The following is a 20,192-nucleotide window of genomic DNA, read 5'->3' on the forward strand; positions in this document are numbered from 1 at the left end:
GCCAAAGACAGACTTAGGAGCCAGTGAGTAATATACGCAAGAGATAGTTCTTGTGTTTGTTGGTGGTGGCTGTAGAAAGGAGCCATGTGTTTTGGTTTTGTTTTTCATGGTGTAAATTCTTTTCACTTAGAACTTGCATTGGTTGAAAACTCTGAATTTTTCCTAGAAATACACTAGTATTTAAATGAGACTATGCTATGGTCTAATCTTTTACCTAGTACTGCTCTTAGCCAGGTATCAAGGGATCAATCGCAGGAACCACATATTTATAATTCATCTTGTCTCCATCCATCCATTCTTTCGTCTCTAAAACCTAGTGTTTGATTTAGTGCTCTTGACTCCCACAGAATTGGCTGCCATTCTATAGAAAGAAAGGATAACCTTTGATACTCGCTAGAGATCATTGGTTGTCTGCTGCAGATGCTATAACAACTACTGCTCAGTAGGCTTGTTCAAGTCCAGCTTATTCTTATAGAACCATACCTGTCTCACAAAAGGTTGTCTCCAAGAGGCACAAGACACGCATCCGCCTCATGTCCAGAAAACTGCAGCATGGCTTTCCATTTCCCTTCATGTGCTGTCAGTAATAAACCCCTGCATGGTGATCAATCTATGGAAAATGAGAAAATTATAAAAGAATTAATCAAGATAGCAAATGACAACTTCAGTAGCTTATTGCCTAATGTTCAGAAACATCTTTCCTTGATATGTTTCTACATTTCTCAATTATTCTACCACCTCTTTTACTGCTCCCTTGGAAGACAAACATGACACTGCCCTGATGGAGTCTTGTATCATCCTTAAAAGTGCTTATATTCCCATGTGGTCTGTATAACGGTAATGTTTATATACGGTCTGGCTATTCTTGAATTTATCATTTTAAAAGGATTCAAAAATAGAATCCATTAGTGGTTATTTAATGTTTTTAGTTTTTGTTTAAAGAGTCTTTGCTTAAGTCCTGAGACTTCTTTGAACTTCTTATTTTAAGATAATGAAATTAGCAGTCACCTTTAAATTTCACCTGAATTAATTTCTTGTTTACATTTTATAAACATTGAAGATATTAGCATTAACACTGAAACAGTGAAAATTGTTTTCCTTAATGTTTTAAATAGCCATTTCAGAAGATCATATAAGCCTACTCTCTTTTAGTAGCTTCACTTAACTAAATAAGTCTATCCTATATTTTAGGTATCTTCTAAATTTTAAGATATTTTGCAAAGTTCTAAAAACAAAAACAAGATTCTCTTGTTTGTGACTAACCTTGTTAAGCTTTTAAATATGTTAGAAATCACTTAAGATCTTCATGTGAACTCTACATTCTTCTGCTTTTTAAAAAATAGCCATTATCCTAAAACAAACACAAATCCTGTGTTAACATCCAAGCCAGAGCAGTCATGAGTAGTTTTATTTGCTAACAAATAAGCTCACTCAAATCACATTAAAAATCACTCAAGGAGAATATAGGTATTGTTATTCTACCTTTAATTTTTATTTTTCTATCTTTCAATTTCTATTTGTTCCTTTCCTAAGCATAAGTGCTCTTTTGGAGGTTTAATCAGTCAACCTGTATTTATTGGAAGTATTTTATATGGAAGGCACTGAGCAAGCTGTTGTGAGATTCCTAAAGTATTTTAAGATGAGGTTTCTGCCCTATCTACTTAGAGAGGTAAGACTTATTTACATCAACCCATAACTAATGATTCTAGATGATAAATGAGAAGTGCTAGATCATTTTTAAAAGTTTGTTTTACATACTATATAGATAAGTATTTTATTCTTCCTTTCCTTCCTGCCCTATTTAATACATAAGTAAAATTGTGGTCAGGAGAGTAAGCTTTCAAGCTTTCTTCTTTATGAAGAACATTATTGAGTTCCTGTTATTTTCTGTGCCAAACACTATATTCTTTAAAATAATCTCATTTAATCCTTATAATAACTTTGTGAGGTAAGCATTATTCTCATTTTATCGGTGAGGAAATGGACTTAGAGGGTTGAAGTAACTTGTTCAAGGTCACCCTGCTAATTAGTAATGGAGCCAGGATTCAAATACAGGCCTGCTAGTTTGGTGCTTTTTCTTTTTTTCTTTTTTTTTTTTTTTTTTTTTTTGAGTCGGAGTCTCACTCTGTCACCCAGGCTGGGGTACAGTGGCGCCATCTCGGCTCATTGCAACCTGTGCCTCCCAAGTTCAAGCTATTCTCCTGCCTCAGCCTCCTAAGTAGCTGGGACTACAGGCATGTGCCACCATACCTGGCTAATTTTTGTATTTTTAGTAGAGACAGGGTTTTGCCATGTTGGCCAGGCTAGTCTCGAACTCCTGACCTCAGGCAGTCCACCTGCCTCGGCCTCCCAGAGTGCTGGAATTACAGGCGAGAGCCACTGCACCTCGCCTGATTTGGTGCTTTTTCTGTGTTACTCTGTTCCACTGTGGTTCTGTTTGGTGATGATGGAAAAAGCCATACTAAGGAAGAATGATACTAAAAATTATAATTTTGAAAAGCAAAAGCCAAAAGGAGGAAGGGACCTTTATCCTATAGTATGAGATATTAAATGTTCTAATAGACTCTTAATAGGTTGCTTATGTACGTAAGTAACGCATCATTACTTGAGTCTATTGCCTTAACTAAGGAACATTTTAAAAGATCTGTCTTAAAGAAGCTGGGTGTAGTGGCACACGCCTGTGATCCCAGCTGCTCTGTAGGTTGAGGCAGAAGGATCACTTGAGCCCAGGAATTTGAGGCTGCAGTGAGCCATGACCACACCACTGGACTCTAGCCTGGACAACAGAAGGCATCTCTGTCGCTAAAAAAAAAAATTTTGTTATTTTATTTTTTGGAAAGATCCTATCTTTTACTAAATCTTAAATGTGAAAGTCTGGAATCCAGTGATAATAATCTTATGTTCTTATGTTTCATGACTAATGGAATATTCTGTTACTACTAATAAAATTAATCATCAATAACAGTAGTGAAACTTCAGATGGGATTAAAACCTACTTAATATCCAAAGTATTAAAGAACTCAGTATTTTAAATGTATTTAATTAGATCTCTGGCATACTTAGAAAGACAGGTGTTTGTTTCAAACTCCTTTCTAGTCCATAACCTTCATGATACTCTGCTATATGTCTTCTGTCAATATTCTCATTAGTTAAGTATCAACTGCAGGCTTACATCTGTGTTTTGTTTTGTCAATACATCCTGGAAACTGACATCTTTTTTGAAACTGAAATGTATGTGGGGTAAAGCAGCATAAAATATGTAAGTAAACGAGATGTTTCCTTGCTCACAGCAGCAGCCCCAAACCTGTTTCTCCTGGTAGGCTAAAGCCCTGGCCACTTGTCTGACTCAGCCTCCAGGAAATGAGTAACTGCTTCCTAGTGCCTCTACTCTGCTCCAAGCAGTAGGCATTCTTGCTGTTTCTTTAATATACTTTGTTGGTGAAGCTCATGGAACAGTGGTGTTCTTATGTAAGATCTACCAGTCAATTAAATATTAAAATACAGTTGTCTACAGGCAGGTGTTTTCAGTGTCTCCTTTACAGATGAATGGAAAAGTCATTTATATTTTGTCTTTGTTTTCAGCGTTCTTACTTCCGTACTCTTCTCATGTATGGGTTCCACTTTCTGGTGTGGTTCCTTTGTGTCAAAGGAATCAGGGACACACAGTGTGGGTTCAAATTATTTACTCGAGAAGCAGCTTCGCGGACATTTTCATCTCTACACGTTGAACGATGGTAGGTTTCTGACTGGAATGTATCCAGTCTGTCTTATGACCCAGCCATCATTCTAGGTAATGAGAAACAGCCCTATATATTTATAATGAACATGTAGATTTAAACAAAATTGACAGTAATGTATGTAAACTTCATCTTGCCTTTATACTTTATACTTGGATCTTATTTTGAAAATACACAAACCCAACAATATGGTATAAAGTTATGTGTATTCACCTTAATTGTGGACAGTAGAAATTGAGTGGCCTGAAAACATTTTTTTTCCTTAGACTTCCTTTTTTTTCCTTTGAAGAAAAAAGAAAAAGCTCAGAAATATCAAAACAGAATAGGGCACCCATTTTCTCTTTTCTTCCTTCTACGGGAGATAAGGTGCTTTTCCTAAGACCGATCTTTTGACCTCTACATCTCCTTCCACCTTGTCAAAACCTAATCCTGTCCATATATTTCATCTCTTGTGTATTCAGCCTTTTCCCCTCCATCACATCTTTCCCAGAACCCTCTCCATTGACCTGCTGTGCCCTTCCAGCTCTAGCCCTTTCTCCTTCGCAAGCAACCTTCTCTTGAAAAAGTGTTTTATATTCACTGGCTTTGTTTTCTTGCTTCCCACTCACTCCACCTTCTTCATATGGATTTTCTTCCATTCCTCATCTTTTTTTTTTTTTTTTTTGAGTTTCGCTCTTGTTGCCCAGGCTGGAGTGCAATGGCATGATCTCCGCTCACTGCAGCCTCCACCTCCTGGGTTCAAGTGATTCTCCTGCCTCAGCCTCTCAAGTAGCTGGGATTACAGGTGGGCACCACCACACCCAGCTAGTTTTTGTATTTTTAGTAGAGATGGGGTTTCACCATGTTGGCCAGGGCTGGTCTTGAACTCCTGACCTCAGGTGATCCACCCAAAGTGCTGGGATTACAGACGTGAGCCACCACACCCAGTCTACTTCATCTTAACATCTAGCCACCTCTGTGTCATTGAAGCCAGTGGTCATGTTAAATGACCACTTGTCACACTTAACCCATCAGCAGCATTTGATACTCCTGAGCTCTCTTTTGAAATATACTGGAGATACAGGTGGCTAGCACTGTCGCACGGAAACTGAAACCCTGACATCAGCCCTGACATTCTCCACATGCATATATCCAATCCATGACAGGAACTGTTGATTTTAGCTTTTATGTTCCTCCATTTCTCTCCATCTCCACCACCACCATCCAGGACACCATCCTTCTCCAGACTACCATGCTGTAGCCCACAAGGTCTTTGCAAACTTAAGTGTGATCAATCATATGCACCTCTTCTGCTTATATTCCTTCATGGGCTTCCCATGGTCTTTAGTCTGGCCCCACCTGTGTCTCCACATGTGGACTCTTTTCTTTTCTAACTACGCCCTTTCTCACCTTCTCCTTCAGATTTTCCTTAGGGTAGCCTGCCTTCACGCTCTAAAGATAATATAATTAGCTCAGGTGCCTCTAATTATATCCTGTTGCAGTACCATGTGCTGTATTCATAGCACCTATGACATTTGTAGTTTTTTCTTATATTTGTGTAATTACTTAATGTTTCTTTTTCTCGATTAAAGCATAATCTTTCTCCATGAGAGCAAGAGTCACATTTAATTTTACTTATTAGTATATCCCACTATCTAATATCATGCCCGGCACATAGTAGGTACCGAGTAGATACTGTTGAAAGAACTAATACTCAGTCATAGGTTCTGTGTGAATCCTGTTCATGTTGGGTATCTGTATGATTATGCCAGTATGTGTCCATTTTTATACTCTCTACAATTTTTCTGTTTTCAAAGACCTGTTGTCTTCCTAGAAATATATGCCATATAACCTCAAAAATATTACTTTAAAAAATGTATTTTCAGAATTATCATTCAGACTTTTTAAAATCTTTTTCCTAGATTAAAACATTTTAAGTAGTCTACATTAGTTGTCAAATTTAGATATGTGTTTTTATTATGTTGAAAAATAAAATAAACTGATAGTTAATAGACTCCAAAATCAGAAAATCTAATTCAAGAAACGACTCCAGAAGTAAAGCCCTCTGTCTGCATTAGCTATTTTTCAGTCAGCTATTGGCTCCAGAACTAGGGTCAGAGATGCAGGTTCTTTGTAGTTTGAAAGGAAGAATTTAGAAATTGAGAATATTATTTTTCGTTGTTAAAGATCTTTCATTTTTGTTGAAATATGAAAGGTTAGGATTGATAACTTAAAAATCATGAAGCTTCCCTGTCAGGATTGTTCTAGGGCAGCATTGTTTAATAGAAATATGAGACAGAGGCAAGGCATATATGTAATTTCAAATTTTCTATTAGCCACATTTAAAAAGTAAAAAGATGGCTCATGCCTGTAATCCCAATTCTTTGGGAGGCCAAGGTGGGGAGGATCACTTGAGGCCACCCTGGAAAACATAGCAAGACCCTGTCTCTAGAAAAAAAAAATGTTTTTAATTAGCCGGGTGTGGTGGTGTGCACGCCTGTAGTCCCAGCCACTCGGGACACTGAGGCAGGAAGATCTCATAAGCCCAGAAGTTTAGGCTGCAGTGAGCTGTGATTGCACCACTGTACTTTAGCCTGGGCAACAGGGTGAAGTCCTGTCTCTTAAAAAAAGTAAAAAGCTGATAAGATTTACTTGTTATCGAATATATTTCCAAGATATTGTCATATCACCATGCAATCAGTATGAAAAAAGTTGAAATATTTTACATTATTTTCTTTGTACTATATATTCAAATTTACAGCACATCTCAATTCAGACTAGCCACATTTCAAGTGCTCAGTATCCTCATGTGCTGAGGGGCTGTTGTATTAGACAGCAGTTCTTGTGGGGTTAAGTTAAAGAACATTATTGGGGTTTTTTTCTTTTTTTAATGTTAATGTTACATGCAAGCCTTTTATTTATTTTGTTGTTAATTGACATAAGATTGACCTCACTTAATGGCTGGGGATGGTGGCTCACACCGGTAATCCTAGCACTTTGGGAGGCTGAGGCAGGTAGATTGCTTGAGTCCAGGAATTTGAAACCAGCATGGGCAACAATGGTGAAACCTGTCTCGGTTTGTTTTTTGTTTTTTGGTTTGTTTGGTTTTTTTTTAAATTTTATTAGGGAAAAAAAAGATTCACCTCACTTAAAATTTTAACTGCTCACATTTTTCTTTAGGGTACATTATGTTTATTTGGTGCCTCTAAAGGAGAACCACCAAGTATACATGTATCAGCTTAATGAGCAGTATGCCCTTCACCACAATAATATGTCATCAGTGGTTTTTATTTAAACATCTCTGTTCCCTGCACTTTAAATCAAGACTAAAGAACAATATAAGTTACAGAAACCAAGTTGTACATCTATGCCTTGTTTCCAAATGTCACCTTTGACATTTGACTCTTTTTTCTTAAGGATTCATTGAAATTTTTCTCAGAACTTTCGAGAAATCGAAATCAAATAGAGTTTCTAGGTATTAGAAATCTGTAAAGGAGTATACCTAAAATTAAGACTCTTGGTATTGGCTGGGCGCAGTGGCTCACGCCTGTAATCCCAGCACTTTGGGAGGCCAAGGCGGTTGGATCACTTGAGGTCAGGAGTTCAAGACCAGCCTGGCCAAAATGGTGAAACCTCGACTCTACTAAAAATAAATTTTTAAAAATTAGCCAAGCATGGTGGCAGGCGCCTGTAATCCCAGCTACTTGGGAGGCTGAGGCAGGAGAATTGCTTGAACCTGGGAGGCAGAGGTTGCAGTGAGCTGAGATCACGCCACTGCACTCCAGTCTGGGTGACAGAGTGAGACTCTGTCTCAAAAAAAGACTCTCAGTATCTCTTTAGATTCAGAACTGCAGAGTTGAGTATAGGTATGTTAAGTATATATATTCAAATATTAATATAAGTTAAATGGGTATGTTAAAAATAAAAATAGAAAGATTAAAAAGTTTTAAGTAATGTAAATTTGGCCTTCAAATTCAGATACATAGATATACAGTTGTCCCTTGGTATCCACAGTAAATGAATTCTAGGACCATCACCCACAGATACCAAAATCTGTCCAGATGCTCAAGTCTTTGCTATAAAATGGTGTAGTCTTTGCGTATAACCTACGCACATCCTCTCATATACTTTAAATCATCTCTAGGTTACTTATACCTCATACAAGGTAAGTGCTATGTAAATAGTTGTACTGTGTGTTTGTTTTTTGTTGTTAATGTTTTGGAGACAGGGTCTCATGTCACTCAGGCTGGAGTGAACATGGCTCACTGCAGCCTCTGCCTTCTGGCCTTAGGCAATCCTCCCACCTCAGCCTCCTGAGTAGCTGGGACTACAGGTGCATGCCATCACGCCCAGCTAATTTGTGTATTTTTTTGTAGAGACAGAGTTTGCCATATTGCCAGGCTGGTCCCAAAATCTTGAGCTCACGTGATCCTCCCACCTCAGCCTCCCAAAGTGCTGAGATTACAGGCATGAGCCACCACACTCAGCTTATATATTTTATTTGTATTATTTTTTATTGTGGTTTTTTACTGTTTATTTTTTAATATCTTCAATCCATGATTGATTGAATTTGCGAATGTGGAACCCATGGATGTGGAGAACCAACTATGTATATAGCTTCATCTTCAGAGCTGTACTTCACCTAAATTATTTCCACTTATGGAAGTTAAAATACTTGGGCCAGGTATAGTCGTTCACACCTGTAATCCTAGCACTTTGGGAGGCTGAGTTGGGCAGATCATTTGGGCCAGGAGTTCAAGACAAGCCTGGGCAACATGGCAGAACCCCATCACTACAAAAAAAATAGAAAAATTAACTGGGCATGGTGGCGGGCACCTGTAATCCTAGCTACTCGGGGCGCTGAGGCAGAAGAATCGCTTGAACCCGGGAGGTGGAGATTGCAGGCGAGACTCCGTCTAAAAAAAAAAAAAGCAAATTATTAGCTAGGCGTGGTGGCACATGCCCATAGTCCCAGCTACCCAGGAGGCTGAGGCAGGAGGATAGCTTGAGCCCTGCAGTCAAGGCTGCAGTGAGCACTTGATTGCACCACTGCACTCCGGCCTAGGAGATAGAATGAGACCCTGTCTCAATAATAATTTATATATATGTTTTTTCTTTGAAATGAACTTTGCTTCAATGAATACTTTTTATTTTTAATCAGTGTTATACTTTTATATATTAAATAGTTAGTTTGATAGGCTTAGAATAGTAATTCCTTGCCCCAATTTCCACTCCCTAGCTGTGGCCACTTTCAAGTGTTTTTTGCTATTTCTTTGTGGTATTTGCATTTGTGTTCAAAATAATGGGTCTGCATAGCTATTTCTCAGTTGTCCAGGTTTAGATATTAATTTCCAAAATAGGAAATCGATGCTAAGAACTAAAGTTCTCTTAAAGTTCTGTATACCCTCCACATGTAAACTCCAAATACTGTTTTAAAATAATTATTTTTTGTCAGTATTGATAGTCAGAGCTGTATGAAGATAATTCACCTTTGAGCACAGCATGATTATATTACCTTTCTTGTACTACTTTTTGTTTTCCTGAAGGTAATAAATGTTTGGGGTTTTTGTTTGCTTGACTTGCCTATGGATCTGTTACTTACTCATGTTCAGGATCTCAAGAGTATAATTATCCCTCACTGTGTTTAAACACAGATTCTGCATCTCTTCATTGTTGCTGGAGACATCTCAGTCAGCTCATGTCTTTCTGCTTGCTCTCTGGCCTGTGATACAGCTTGCTCCATCCTCTATCTCCATTTCCTTATTTATACCCCTATGTTAGTAGAGCACATTCCTCTATTAACTTCCTAAAAATATGAGAAAGAAACTTTTTGATTCCTTGCATGTGAAAAAAAAATTGATTCTACCCTCACATTTGTTTTATAGTTAGGTAGAGAAAGGATTATAATCATTCAAAATGGAAATTTTTCCTCAGAATTCTGGAAACATTCCTGTATTGTCTTTGGCACTCCATGCTTCTGTGGAGAAGTCCAATTCTGAATCTTGACTCTTCGCATGTTGTTTCCACCCCCTTTTGGAAGCTTTTTTTCCACAGTGTTTTGAAATATTATAATCCTAGGCCTTAATGTAGTTCTTCTTCATGCATTTTGTTGAGTATTCAGTAGGTCCTTCTAATTTTTTGTAAATTGACAAATTATAGTTGCATATGTTTAGGATACAAAGTGATGTTATGATTTATGAATACAACGTGGCATAATTAAGCTAATTAATGGACATCCTTTTTTTGTAGTGGGAACATTTGAAATTTACTATCTTAGAAATTTTGAAATGTACAACACATTATTATTAACTGTAATCACTATATTGTATAATAGATCTCCAAAAAAAACCTTATTCCCCCTGTCTGAGGCTTTGTACCCTTTGACCATCATCTCCCTATCTCCCCACCCAGCCTCAGGAAACCACCATTCTACTCTCTGCCTCTGTGAGTTTGATGGTTTTAGATTCCACATAAAAGTGAGAGGATATGCAACATTTGTCTTTCTGGGTCTGACGTTTATTTCACTTAGCATAACTTAGCATAATATTCTCCAATTCCATCCATGTCACAAATGACAGAATTTCTTTTATAAGGCTGAATAATATTTGTTTTTTCTTTTTTTTTGCAGTTGCAAGATATAATAGAGTGAAAACAGAGCTCCCATCCCATACAATGGGAGGGGACCCAAAGGGGGTTGCCGCTCCCTGCTCGAATGCGTGGGTTTATATCCCGATCATTGTCCCTCCCCCTGTGCTCTCAGGCGATATATGATTTGACTATTTCTTTACCTCCTGCTTTAGCCTAATTTGTATTTTAGTGAGCCCTCTTTATGACCTGATTGGTTGGGTGTAAGCTGAGTTACAAGCCCCATGTTTAAAGGTAGGCACGGTCACCTTTCCCAGCTAGGCTAAGGAATTCTTAGTCGGCCTAGGAAATCCAGCTAGTCCTGTCTCAGTTCCTACTTTCAACAGGAAAACCCAAGTGCTGCTGGGGAGACGACTGCTCTAACTGCTTCCTGCTGAATTGGGGCGTAGTAGGGGTCGTGCAGTTGAGATTTCCTCTGGAGGGGTGCCTTCGATGCCATCAACATCGGAGCATGGGCTAGCAGGCCGGTCCAGGGGTCCACGGTAGATCTTAGTCATGCACTGCATCTGGGGCTCCATTTGAAGAACAATTTGTAGTTGTACAGCTTCGATTCTGGAAGAGACAAACTTAACAAGGAGGTTAAAGATACAGGGATTGAAATGTATGGCCTGAAGTGCAGGGGCATATGGGTGTGGGCAGTGAAAGTGGGGTTTCCTTTAGAAAAACTCCTATACATTGGGGCATCAGTATTTCCGGGAAGCCACATTCTCTATAGAAGCTCTTGGCAAGGGGAGCTGCTGGTGGTACAGCGGCATGGAGGGAGTGCAGTGAGAGTGAAAGGGGGTAAGAGAACAGTTAAGAGAAAAATATGACAAGGGAAGGCCATGGAGATTGGGGATCTACGATTCTAGTTAATTTCCTCACGGTTGTCACTTAAAGAGCAGGCACAGATCCTCTGGAGGTTCACAGGAATAGCTAGCATTGTCTCCTGGATTTTCGGGTTCCTTTGGCAGTATCCAGGGTTTGACTCGAGTGTGATGTATCCCAGACTCCATACCAGTCAATTTAAACGCGGTTGGGGTAGATAAAAGGACTGGGTAGAGTCCTTCCCAGGATGTGTCTAGGGATAGGGAATTAGAGGGAAGGGACTTGACTAATACCATGTCTCCAGGGTGGAATAGTTCCTTTCCCTCCTCAGGAACAGGCTCCCTGTAATGTTTTAAGAACTTGTTGATATTTGGCTAAGGAGGTGATGTCTGCAACTAAGTTGGCCATCTCTCAATCAAGCACAAGGTCATTGGTTAGGAAGGGCTGTCCATACAGCATTTCATATGGGCTAAGTCCCGCTTTTTGGGGGGAGTCTCAGATTCTTAGTAAGGCTGTAGGCAACAGAGCAGGCCATGCGAGGTGGGTTTCCTGGGTTAGCTTTTTTAGATGTCGTTTGAGTGTTTCCTTCATTTTCTCAACTTTTCCTGAGGATTGTGGCCTCCAGGCGCAGTGTAAGTGATACTGTATGCCTAATGCCTGGGATACTCCCTGGGTTACTGCAGCCTTGAAAGCAGGGCCATTGTCACTCTGTAAGCCTGGGGAAGTCCAAATCTGGGAATTATTTCATGAATTAGTGCCTTCATTACCTCTTGGGCCTTTTCTGTCCTACAAGGGAAGGCCTCCGCCCAACCAGTGAGAGTATCTACCCAGACTAGTAGATACTGAAATCCCTGAGATTTGGGCATGTGGGTAAAATCTAGTTGCTAGTCTTCTCCTGGGTAATGGCCTGTTTTTTGTTCTCCTGGAGGAGCTTGGTGATAAGGCAGGGGATTATTTCTTTGGCACATTTCACAGGCCTTGACTATCTGCTTGATAGTTTTGAAAAGGCCTGGTCCAGTAAATAATGATTTGGCCATCTGATGGGTGCTATCAGTGCCTAAGTGAAAGGTCTGGTGAAGGGTTTTAAGTAATTTCCATTGGTTAGCTGCAGGCAAAAGTATTTTTCCTTCTTCAGTGGCTAGCCATCCTGAGGGGAGGAAACTATGTCCTCATGAGGTGCCTCATTCTACTTCTTCTGCTTAGTACAGGGGCTTGGATTCCTGGAGGAGATTACCCCATACTAGGGGTCCTTCTATAAGCATTTCTAATGGAGGGTCCCGCCTTGCAGCTCTTTTGGCTTTTTTGGCTTCAATATCTGCTTGGCGGTTCCCTTCTATTTCTCTTTTCTTTCGTTTCTGATGACCCCAGCAGTGTAAGACTGCCACCTCTTAAAGCTCAGCTCGAGCCGTAACAAACACGGACCAGAGGAGTGTGCAGTTGCAAGATGTAATGGAGTGAAAACAGAGCTCCCATACAATGGGAGGGGACCCAAAGGAGGTTGCCCAAGGCTGAATAATATTTCATTGTGTACATATACCACATTTTCCTTCCCAGTTTTTCTGTTGACAGACCCTTAGGGTGATTCGATAACTTGGCTGTTGTGAACAGCGCTGCAGTGAACATGAGAGTGCAGTTATCTCCTCAACATACTGATTTCAAATCTTTTGGATAAATACTCAAAAGTGAGATTTCTGGACCATATGGTAATTACGTTTTTAGTTTTTTGAGGGACTGCCATACACTTTCCCATAATCACTATACTAATTTACATTCTCACCAACAGTGTACAAGGGTTCCCACTTCACCTCCTCACCAGTGCTTGTTGTCATCTTTTTTATAATGGCCATTCTGACAGGGGCTTTAATTTGCATTTCCTTAATGATTAGTGATGCTGAGCATTTTTTCATATATCTCTTGGCCATCTGTATGTCATCTTTTGAGAAATGTCTATTCAGGTCCCTTGCCCATTTTTAAATCAAATTAATTGTTTTCTTTCTATGGAGTTGAGTTCCTTGTATATTTGTGATGTTAGCCGCTTATCAGATATATGGTCTACAGATATTTTCTCCCAATCCATAGGTTGTCTGTAGTCTGTTAGTATTTCTTTTGTTGTGCAGAAGCTTTTTAGTTTGATGTAATCCCACTTGTCTGTTTTTGCTTTTATTGCCTATGCTTTTGGGATCCAATCTAATAAAAAACACATGGCCCAGACCAGTGTCATTTAGTTTTTTCCATATGTTTTCTTCTAGTAATTTTACAGTTTCAGGTCTTATGTGTAAGTGTGTAAGTCTTTAATCCATGTTGAGGTTTGTTTTTGTTTTAGTCTTTTGATATAAGGGTCCAGTTTCGTCCTTCTGCATATGGATATCCAGTTTTCCCAACACCATCTATTGAAAAGTCATGTCCTTTAGTTCTGATAAATGTTTCTTAATCTTTTTTTTTTTTTTAACAGTCTCTCTTCATTTTCTCTGCTCTCTTACAAACAGATGTGGAACCTCCTTACTAGTCCTGTAATTTTATCTTCTCTCTTCTAGTTTTGATCTTTTGAGATTTCCTCAATTTTATTATCCAATCTTCTTTTTGAATTTTTATCTCTGCTATCAAAATTGTAATTTCCTAGAACTCTTTTTTTGTTTTTCAGTATTAACTTTTTAAAAAACCTATTCTTGTTTCATGACTACAGTATCTTCCACTGCCTCTGAATATCTTTTTTAAAACTTTGTCATTTCCTTTACCTGCATTGCTTCTGTTGCCTCTGATTTTGTATGTTTCTTTTTAACACTCATTCTTCACATGTCTATAGTATGGCACTAAAACACTCAGTAGAAGCTGTGTCCATGCGCAGAGGCTCTGATTGGTAAATTTCGCCACAGGTTAAACCAGCAGAGCTACGTGTGAGAAAGTCTCAACTGGCACTGTCTTTTGGACAGGCCATTTTCATGAAAGTAGAGTCCTTCAGTCTCCTGCCTAGGAGCTGTGAGCCTGGCTGTTAGCATTCACAGAACCAACAGAGAAAAAGGCATGAAGGGAAGGAAAATCTTAGATGTTCAGTGAGTCCTACTTGCAGCCCCACCTGTGTCTTCATCTGAAGACATCATTTGAGGCCTTCAATGCCTGAGCCTCTGGGGTGCTCTGTGGCACCCTTCTCCCACTGCTCCTGTCCATGTTCCCTACAACTTACAGGGTTTTTTTTATTATTATTATTATTATCATCTCCTCCCATCTTTGTTCATTCCATATTGTTGTGTTAATTGTGGTAGGGCTGCAGGAGGCAGCAGTGGGGTTCATGTCCATCTGCTGGGTTTAACAGGGTCTCAGCATATTTTTTGTCCTTTAGGAATCTGTTAGTGAGCTAACAGCTGTACCAGGAACTGAGTAAGAAAAGAAAACACAGTGGCTCAGCCCAACCCATATTTGCATAAACAAAAGAAGGCATCTTAGTTGGAGAATAACCCTTATACTGTTTCCCTTTAATAACATAAGGCTTTTTATAGAAGTACTTGGTATTTTAGTTAAAATGTTTGCTTAGGTAACAGACTGGGCACTTATGATATGAGCTGCATTTTTTTGTATGTGTAATATCTTCATGTCTTCTAAAATGTTTAAGAGGAGAAAGATGTAATTTAATTTTGGGTCAGGCACAGTGGCTCAAGCCTGTAATATCAGGACTTTGGGAGGTCAAGCCAGGAGGATCATTTGAGCCCAGGAGTTCAAGACCTGGGATACATACATTGAAGAAATCTCAAAAGAACAAAACTAGAAAAGAAGAAGATAAAATTATAGGACTTAGTAAGGAATATCTGGGCCTATGCTCCCAGATGTTTGGGAGGCAAAGGTGGGAGGATCATCTGAGTCCGGGGAGGCCGAGGGTGCAGTGAGCCCTGATTGTGCCACTGCATTCCAGCCTGGGTGACAGAGTAAGACCCTGTTTAAAACAAAACCAAAAAACTCTTTTGGTCTAGGGTATTTTTTTTTAAATATAAAGTGATTTCAATTAACCTCCCCACTCTTTTTTACTCAATTGTTTTGTGTATTTGGTAAGTCACTAGCTATATACTGATATCCTTAGAAATAATATATAATAATCTTGTTCAGGTTATCAAGTATCATTAGAACTAACTCAGCCCACTAGCTAATATTTTGTTTTTGTGTTAAAAGGAAAGTTAAGGGTTAAGCACCAGGCTTAATATTGAAATTATTTCTTTTTTCATGAGTATCACAATTCTAGGGGATGAAAGTTTTAAAATACAACCACTTTTGTAAATGGTTTTATCATCTTAACTAAGTATTTCATTTGGATAAGAAAAAGCATTGTTTTAAAAAATAGTTTTCATATTGAATTATCCAAATACTTGGAATTTAAACTATTTACGTAATGGATGATTATGGTATTGTGGCAAAAAAACAAAAATCTCCCAAATTCAAGTTGTCTGGGATTGGAGAAATCAAATATAAGTGGACTTTAGGCATTTTCTTGTCTGTATTCATAATGTTTTACAACCAAGCCCTAGAAGTTTGAACTGTGCTCTGTGCAGCCTAGAAAGTGGGAACTGACTCATGGATGAAGGCAAAACAGTCAAGGACTTTAGACAGTTTAAATGATGATGAAGAAGATTTAACAGGTAGTGGTGCTTTTCTTCCTGAGTTTAATATCAGTGAGAGAAGCAACTAGTTCAGAGAAATTTTGTAAGCAGAATCCAGGAAAATTTATGAGTCAGGATTCAGAACCTTTAAGGAAAGCAGGTTTGACCTAAGCCAAGGCACTGACTGAAAAGAGGCTTTAAGAAAGACCTTTCGTAAGTGGAAGGAAGGATACACTGGAGATTTAGACTGGAAATGGTTTAACAGTATATATTAGGACAAGTAAGACAATATATCAGATTCCTATGTATGTATTAGTTATATCCAAAGAGTATTTCAGACTAGTCCAAAGTAGCTTTTTACTTTCAATAGTTGCCAGTATTATACTGTGCAGGACACCACAGGGAAGGGGAACAGAAAAGACAAGGAAGGCCCTGGGGACGCTGTATTAGAAAAGTAATCTTGATCCTCTGATGGTAGAAGAGAATAGGCAGCCAACTCTAAAGTAATGTAAAACAGTCTCAACTGGAGCATCTCAGGGTTTTGTTTTATCAGCTCTCTGAATCAGTTGAAAATGTCAGTTCTTTACCTTGAGCTAGTCCAGTTAAGATTAGGATTGAAAACCATCAATCCTGAAATTTTCCAGGATTAAATTTTTTCTTGGAACCCATGAGGCTAGTTTTACCACTGTGAGTTTCTGAGTTGTAATAGAGATACAATGTTATGCAATGATATTCTAAATTATTATTTGACTTGAAACTTCTGAACTACTCAGCTTTGAATTATTTGACTTCTGTGAATCTGATCTTCAGGTTTATGGTGTAAGCTTTATATCTGCCATGTAAGCTTCTTTAAAACATGCCAAGGTAGAGATATAGTTGTGTTCTATTTGTCTTTAAAAATAAATATCAATATATTTTCTATTTTAGGGCATTTGATGTAGAACTACTGTACATAGCACAGTTCTTTAAAATTCCAATAGCAGAAATTGCTGTCAACTGGACAGAAATTGAAGGTGAGTATATTGTTTATTGTGTGATTGTCTTGAGTCAGACAAAGGGAGAGATACCAGATAATACAGTTGTCTAGTAAAGTCAGCTGGCTTTAATGTTCTCCTTGCTCCCCTCATCAAGCCCTTCTCAGCTGTCTTGACTCAAAGATCCAGTTCCAAGGAGAATAGTACCTGCTAATACCTTCCATCTGGCTTGCTGCCTTTAATATTTTTTGTCTGTTCATGGGGCCTTCAGTAGGCCTACTACCTTGTTGAAGAAACTTCAATAAAACGTCCTACAATAGACAAAGTCATGGTGATCTGAAGTTAGAAGGTTGATAGTCTTTTGAGATAGATAAATTTATTTTTTGCATCACCATTTCCTATATATTTTTTTATCACTAGGTGGATATTAGGCACCTGCAAACCACTGTGCAAAGCTAAATAAGAAATAAAAATTTTTTTTATGGCCAAGCACCATGCCTCATGCCTGTAATCCCAGCACTTTGGGAGACCAAGGCAGGTGGGTCACCTAAGGTCAGGAGTTCGAGACCAGTCTGGCCAACATGGTGAAACCCCGTCTTTACTAAAAAATACAAAAAAGATGGCCGGGCGTGGTGGCAGGCGCCTGTAATCCCAGTTACTCAGGAGTCTGAGGCAGAAGAATTGCTTGAACCTGGGAGGCAAAGGTTGCAGTGAGCCAGGATCGCACCATTGCACTCCCGCCTGGGCAACGAGTGAAACTCCATCTGAAAAAATAAATAAAAGTGTTTTTACTCCAAATGTCCACAGTCAATCCAGAGCCATTTTAAAACTATATCTGTACATATATCCAAAAATATAAAGATCCCAACTCTATAATAACTTGAAATCTATCATAAATCTTAATAATTCCTATTTAAAAAGGCTTAGACAGCTAGCTATATAGAATTTTAAACATATTCTAGTTTTCTCCTTACCTTACAATGAACCTAAATTAATTCACAGTGTGGGAGCAGTTAACATAATCAACTGGAGACTTTTTCAAAGTCCAGCTCTTCTGGTGAGAGTCCTTGTTGCAGTAAACCATTATTGCTCTGTAACCTCAGATGTTTAGGGACAGAAAAAGGTTAAGAACCAGTCTCAAGATTATACAAACTATATAGTCTAGGATGAATTCAAACCTCTTTATGTCTTGCTGAATCAAACTGAGTTTACAAAATCTTAGCTCATCTCCACAGTAGCTGCCTAGAATCAAAGGGGATTGGGAAGCAGGTCAAAGGATCACTCAGGGGTATCATGATCAACTCTGTTGATTTGTGTTGATCTTTGGCCAACGCAGACTCTTTGGGAAGATGAGGTGGGGAAAAGTAAGTCCATTTTATGTTTAGTCATTTGCTTATTTGCATTACAGAGATAGTTGTATTGTAATAAGAATTGTACGTCCCTCAACTTCCTCATTTGTGGGATGAAGATAATATTTGGCTCTGATAAACGATAATGTCTCTACAGTGTTTTGGTGGTAATGTTTTCAGAAGAAAGCTGTCATATAAATTCAGAGCAGTGAAAAAGGTTTTCTTTAAATAGAAAGTATAATTAAAATGATAATGAAATGTTAAACCTTCCTCCTGATACTTCTTTATCTGCAGATATATACTATAAGTAATGGTTACAAGAATCTGCTGTGGCTGGGCACGGTCACTCATGCCTGTAATCCCAGCACTTTGGGAGCCTAATTGGGAGGATCACTTGAGCCTAGGAGTTTGAGACCAGCCTGGGCAACATAGTGAGACCTCATCTCTATAAAAAAAATTGTAAAATTAGGTAGGTGTGGTGCGTGCCTCTGTACTCCCAGCTACTGGGGAGGCTGAGGTAGGAGGACTGGATCGTTTGAGCCCGGGAAGTCAAGGTTACAGTGAGCCATAATCGTGTCACTGCACTACAGCCTAGGTGACAGAGCAAGATCTTGTCTCAAAAAAACAAAAAAAGAGTCTGCTGTGATATGTGGATCAGATATTTAATTAGGCTGGTGTTCTCGTGTAGCCCGAGACAAAGAAGTCTGGACAAAATTATCTTAAGTCTGATCATAGGCTTTATTTTTTATCATTAAGATTGGATTTATGTAGAAATAATCATATTTATCTGTTGTGCTGTATCTTTAGTTGTTTCGTATGTAATTATTTTCAGTAATGAGCACTCAGTGGGTAGTTTTTTTATTAGACTTTTCTAGAGCCCTCACCATATGTAGTCCTTCCTTTCTATAGTAGGGCTGTATGAAATTTTCACTATTTAGATCCTCTCAAGTTTTATTTCACTCCAAGATGTTCTGTTTTTGTTTTTAGAGAAAACCACTCCACTCACTTCAGCTTTGAAATTGTTTAACTTTTTGGTCCATGATTTAAAAAATTAAGGTGCTAAAGGCTCACAACGATCATGTAGACTGACTTTAAACTGATAGGTTTTCTGTTGAGCTTATTTAAGCTAATTTGTTTTTAATTATTTTTAAATCACAGGTTCTAAATTAGTTCCATTTTGGAGCTGGCTACAGATGGGCAAAGACCTACTTTTTATACGACTTCGATATTTGACTGGTGCCTGGAGGCTTGAGCAAACTCGGAAAATGAATTAGGTTGCTTGCAGTCTTCAGTTGTGTTCTTATGCGTCAGAGTCACATTTCATTTCATTTGAAACTAAAATTTTAAGTAAAGCTGGAATAAACTTGTCATTGTCTGCCTTTTGATAATTTTAAAGAATTAACTTTCCATAAGTGAAAAATTATATATCTCTTTGGATATAAATGATTTTTAAAAGATGTTTATTTAAAAAGTCAGATTTTCTTTTGTTTGTTTAGCTTCATTATCATTATAATTCTGAGAAACATAATTTTTGTAGACAGAAGTGATTCTTACCCTAAAGTGCCTGCATAACTCTCATGAACTTAACTATAAACTACAATCATGTAACAGTTTTCAGAGATTTAAAAATAAAGCTAGGGTATAAGTTTAAATATATATAAATTTATCCAAATCAAAGAAACCTATATTTCAGCCTATGAAACTTTAGGAAATTATATGTTAAAGGCAAGAATACAGACTTAGTCACAAAGGTGTTCATTTCCATATAGTCTTATTCATCTCTAGCACTGGAGGCAACTTGAGCCCAGAAGTTCAAGGTTACAGTGAGCTATGATCGTGCCACTGCACTCTAGCCTGGGTGATGGAGGGAGTTCCTGTCAATCAATTTTGTAATATTAATATATTTACATAGTAACATCAGAAGCCTCTTTGAGATACTGCAAGAACTAATAGCAATTATAAAATAATGAACCCCCAAAATCAGAATTAGATTGTTTCTGCCATCTTAGAGAAACAAACTAATAATAGTTTGACATTTATTAAGTGTTTACTGTATGCCAACCACTGTTCTAAGCACTTTATATATAATGACTCAGAACAGAAGAGGAAACTGAAGCA

The 20,192-nt window shown here is 38.3% G+C and overlaps 1 protein-coding gene across 4 annotated transcripts in view; it reads left to right on the top strand.

Annotated features, from left to right (window-relative positions):
- ALG5 (ALG5 dolichyl-phosphate beta-glucosyltransferase) overlaps positions 1-19,442 on the top strand; it is a 51,025-nt gene extending 31,583 nt beyond the window's left edge. For all 4 annotated transcript variants that reach the window (XM_058437661.1, XM_032150458.2, XM_058437662.1 and 1 more), the window contains 3 exons: positions 3,583-3,734; positions 16,679-16,764; positions 19,233-19,442. In XM_058437661.1, the coding sequence (XP_058293644.1) occupies positions 3,583-3,734; positions 16,679-16,764; positions 19,233-19,348 (354 nt within the window). In that variant the 3' untranslated portion in view covers positions 19,349-19,442. The remainder of the gene's footprint in view (positions 1-3,582; positions 3,735-16,678; positions 16,765-19,232) is intronic.
- Positions 19,443-20,192: the final 750 nt, after the last annotated feature.

This window comes from Hylobates moloch, unplaced genomic scaffold (assembly GCF_009828535.3).
Source record: "Hylobates moloch isolate HMO894 unplaced genomic scaffold, HMol_V3 SCAFFOLD_4, whole genome shotgun sequence".
Classification (NCBI taxonomy): domain Eukaryota; kingdom Metazoa; phylum Chordata; class Mammalia; order Primates; family Hylobatidae; genus Hylobates; species Hylobates moloch.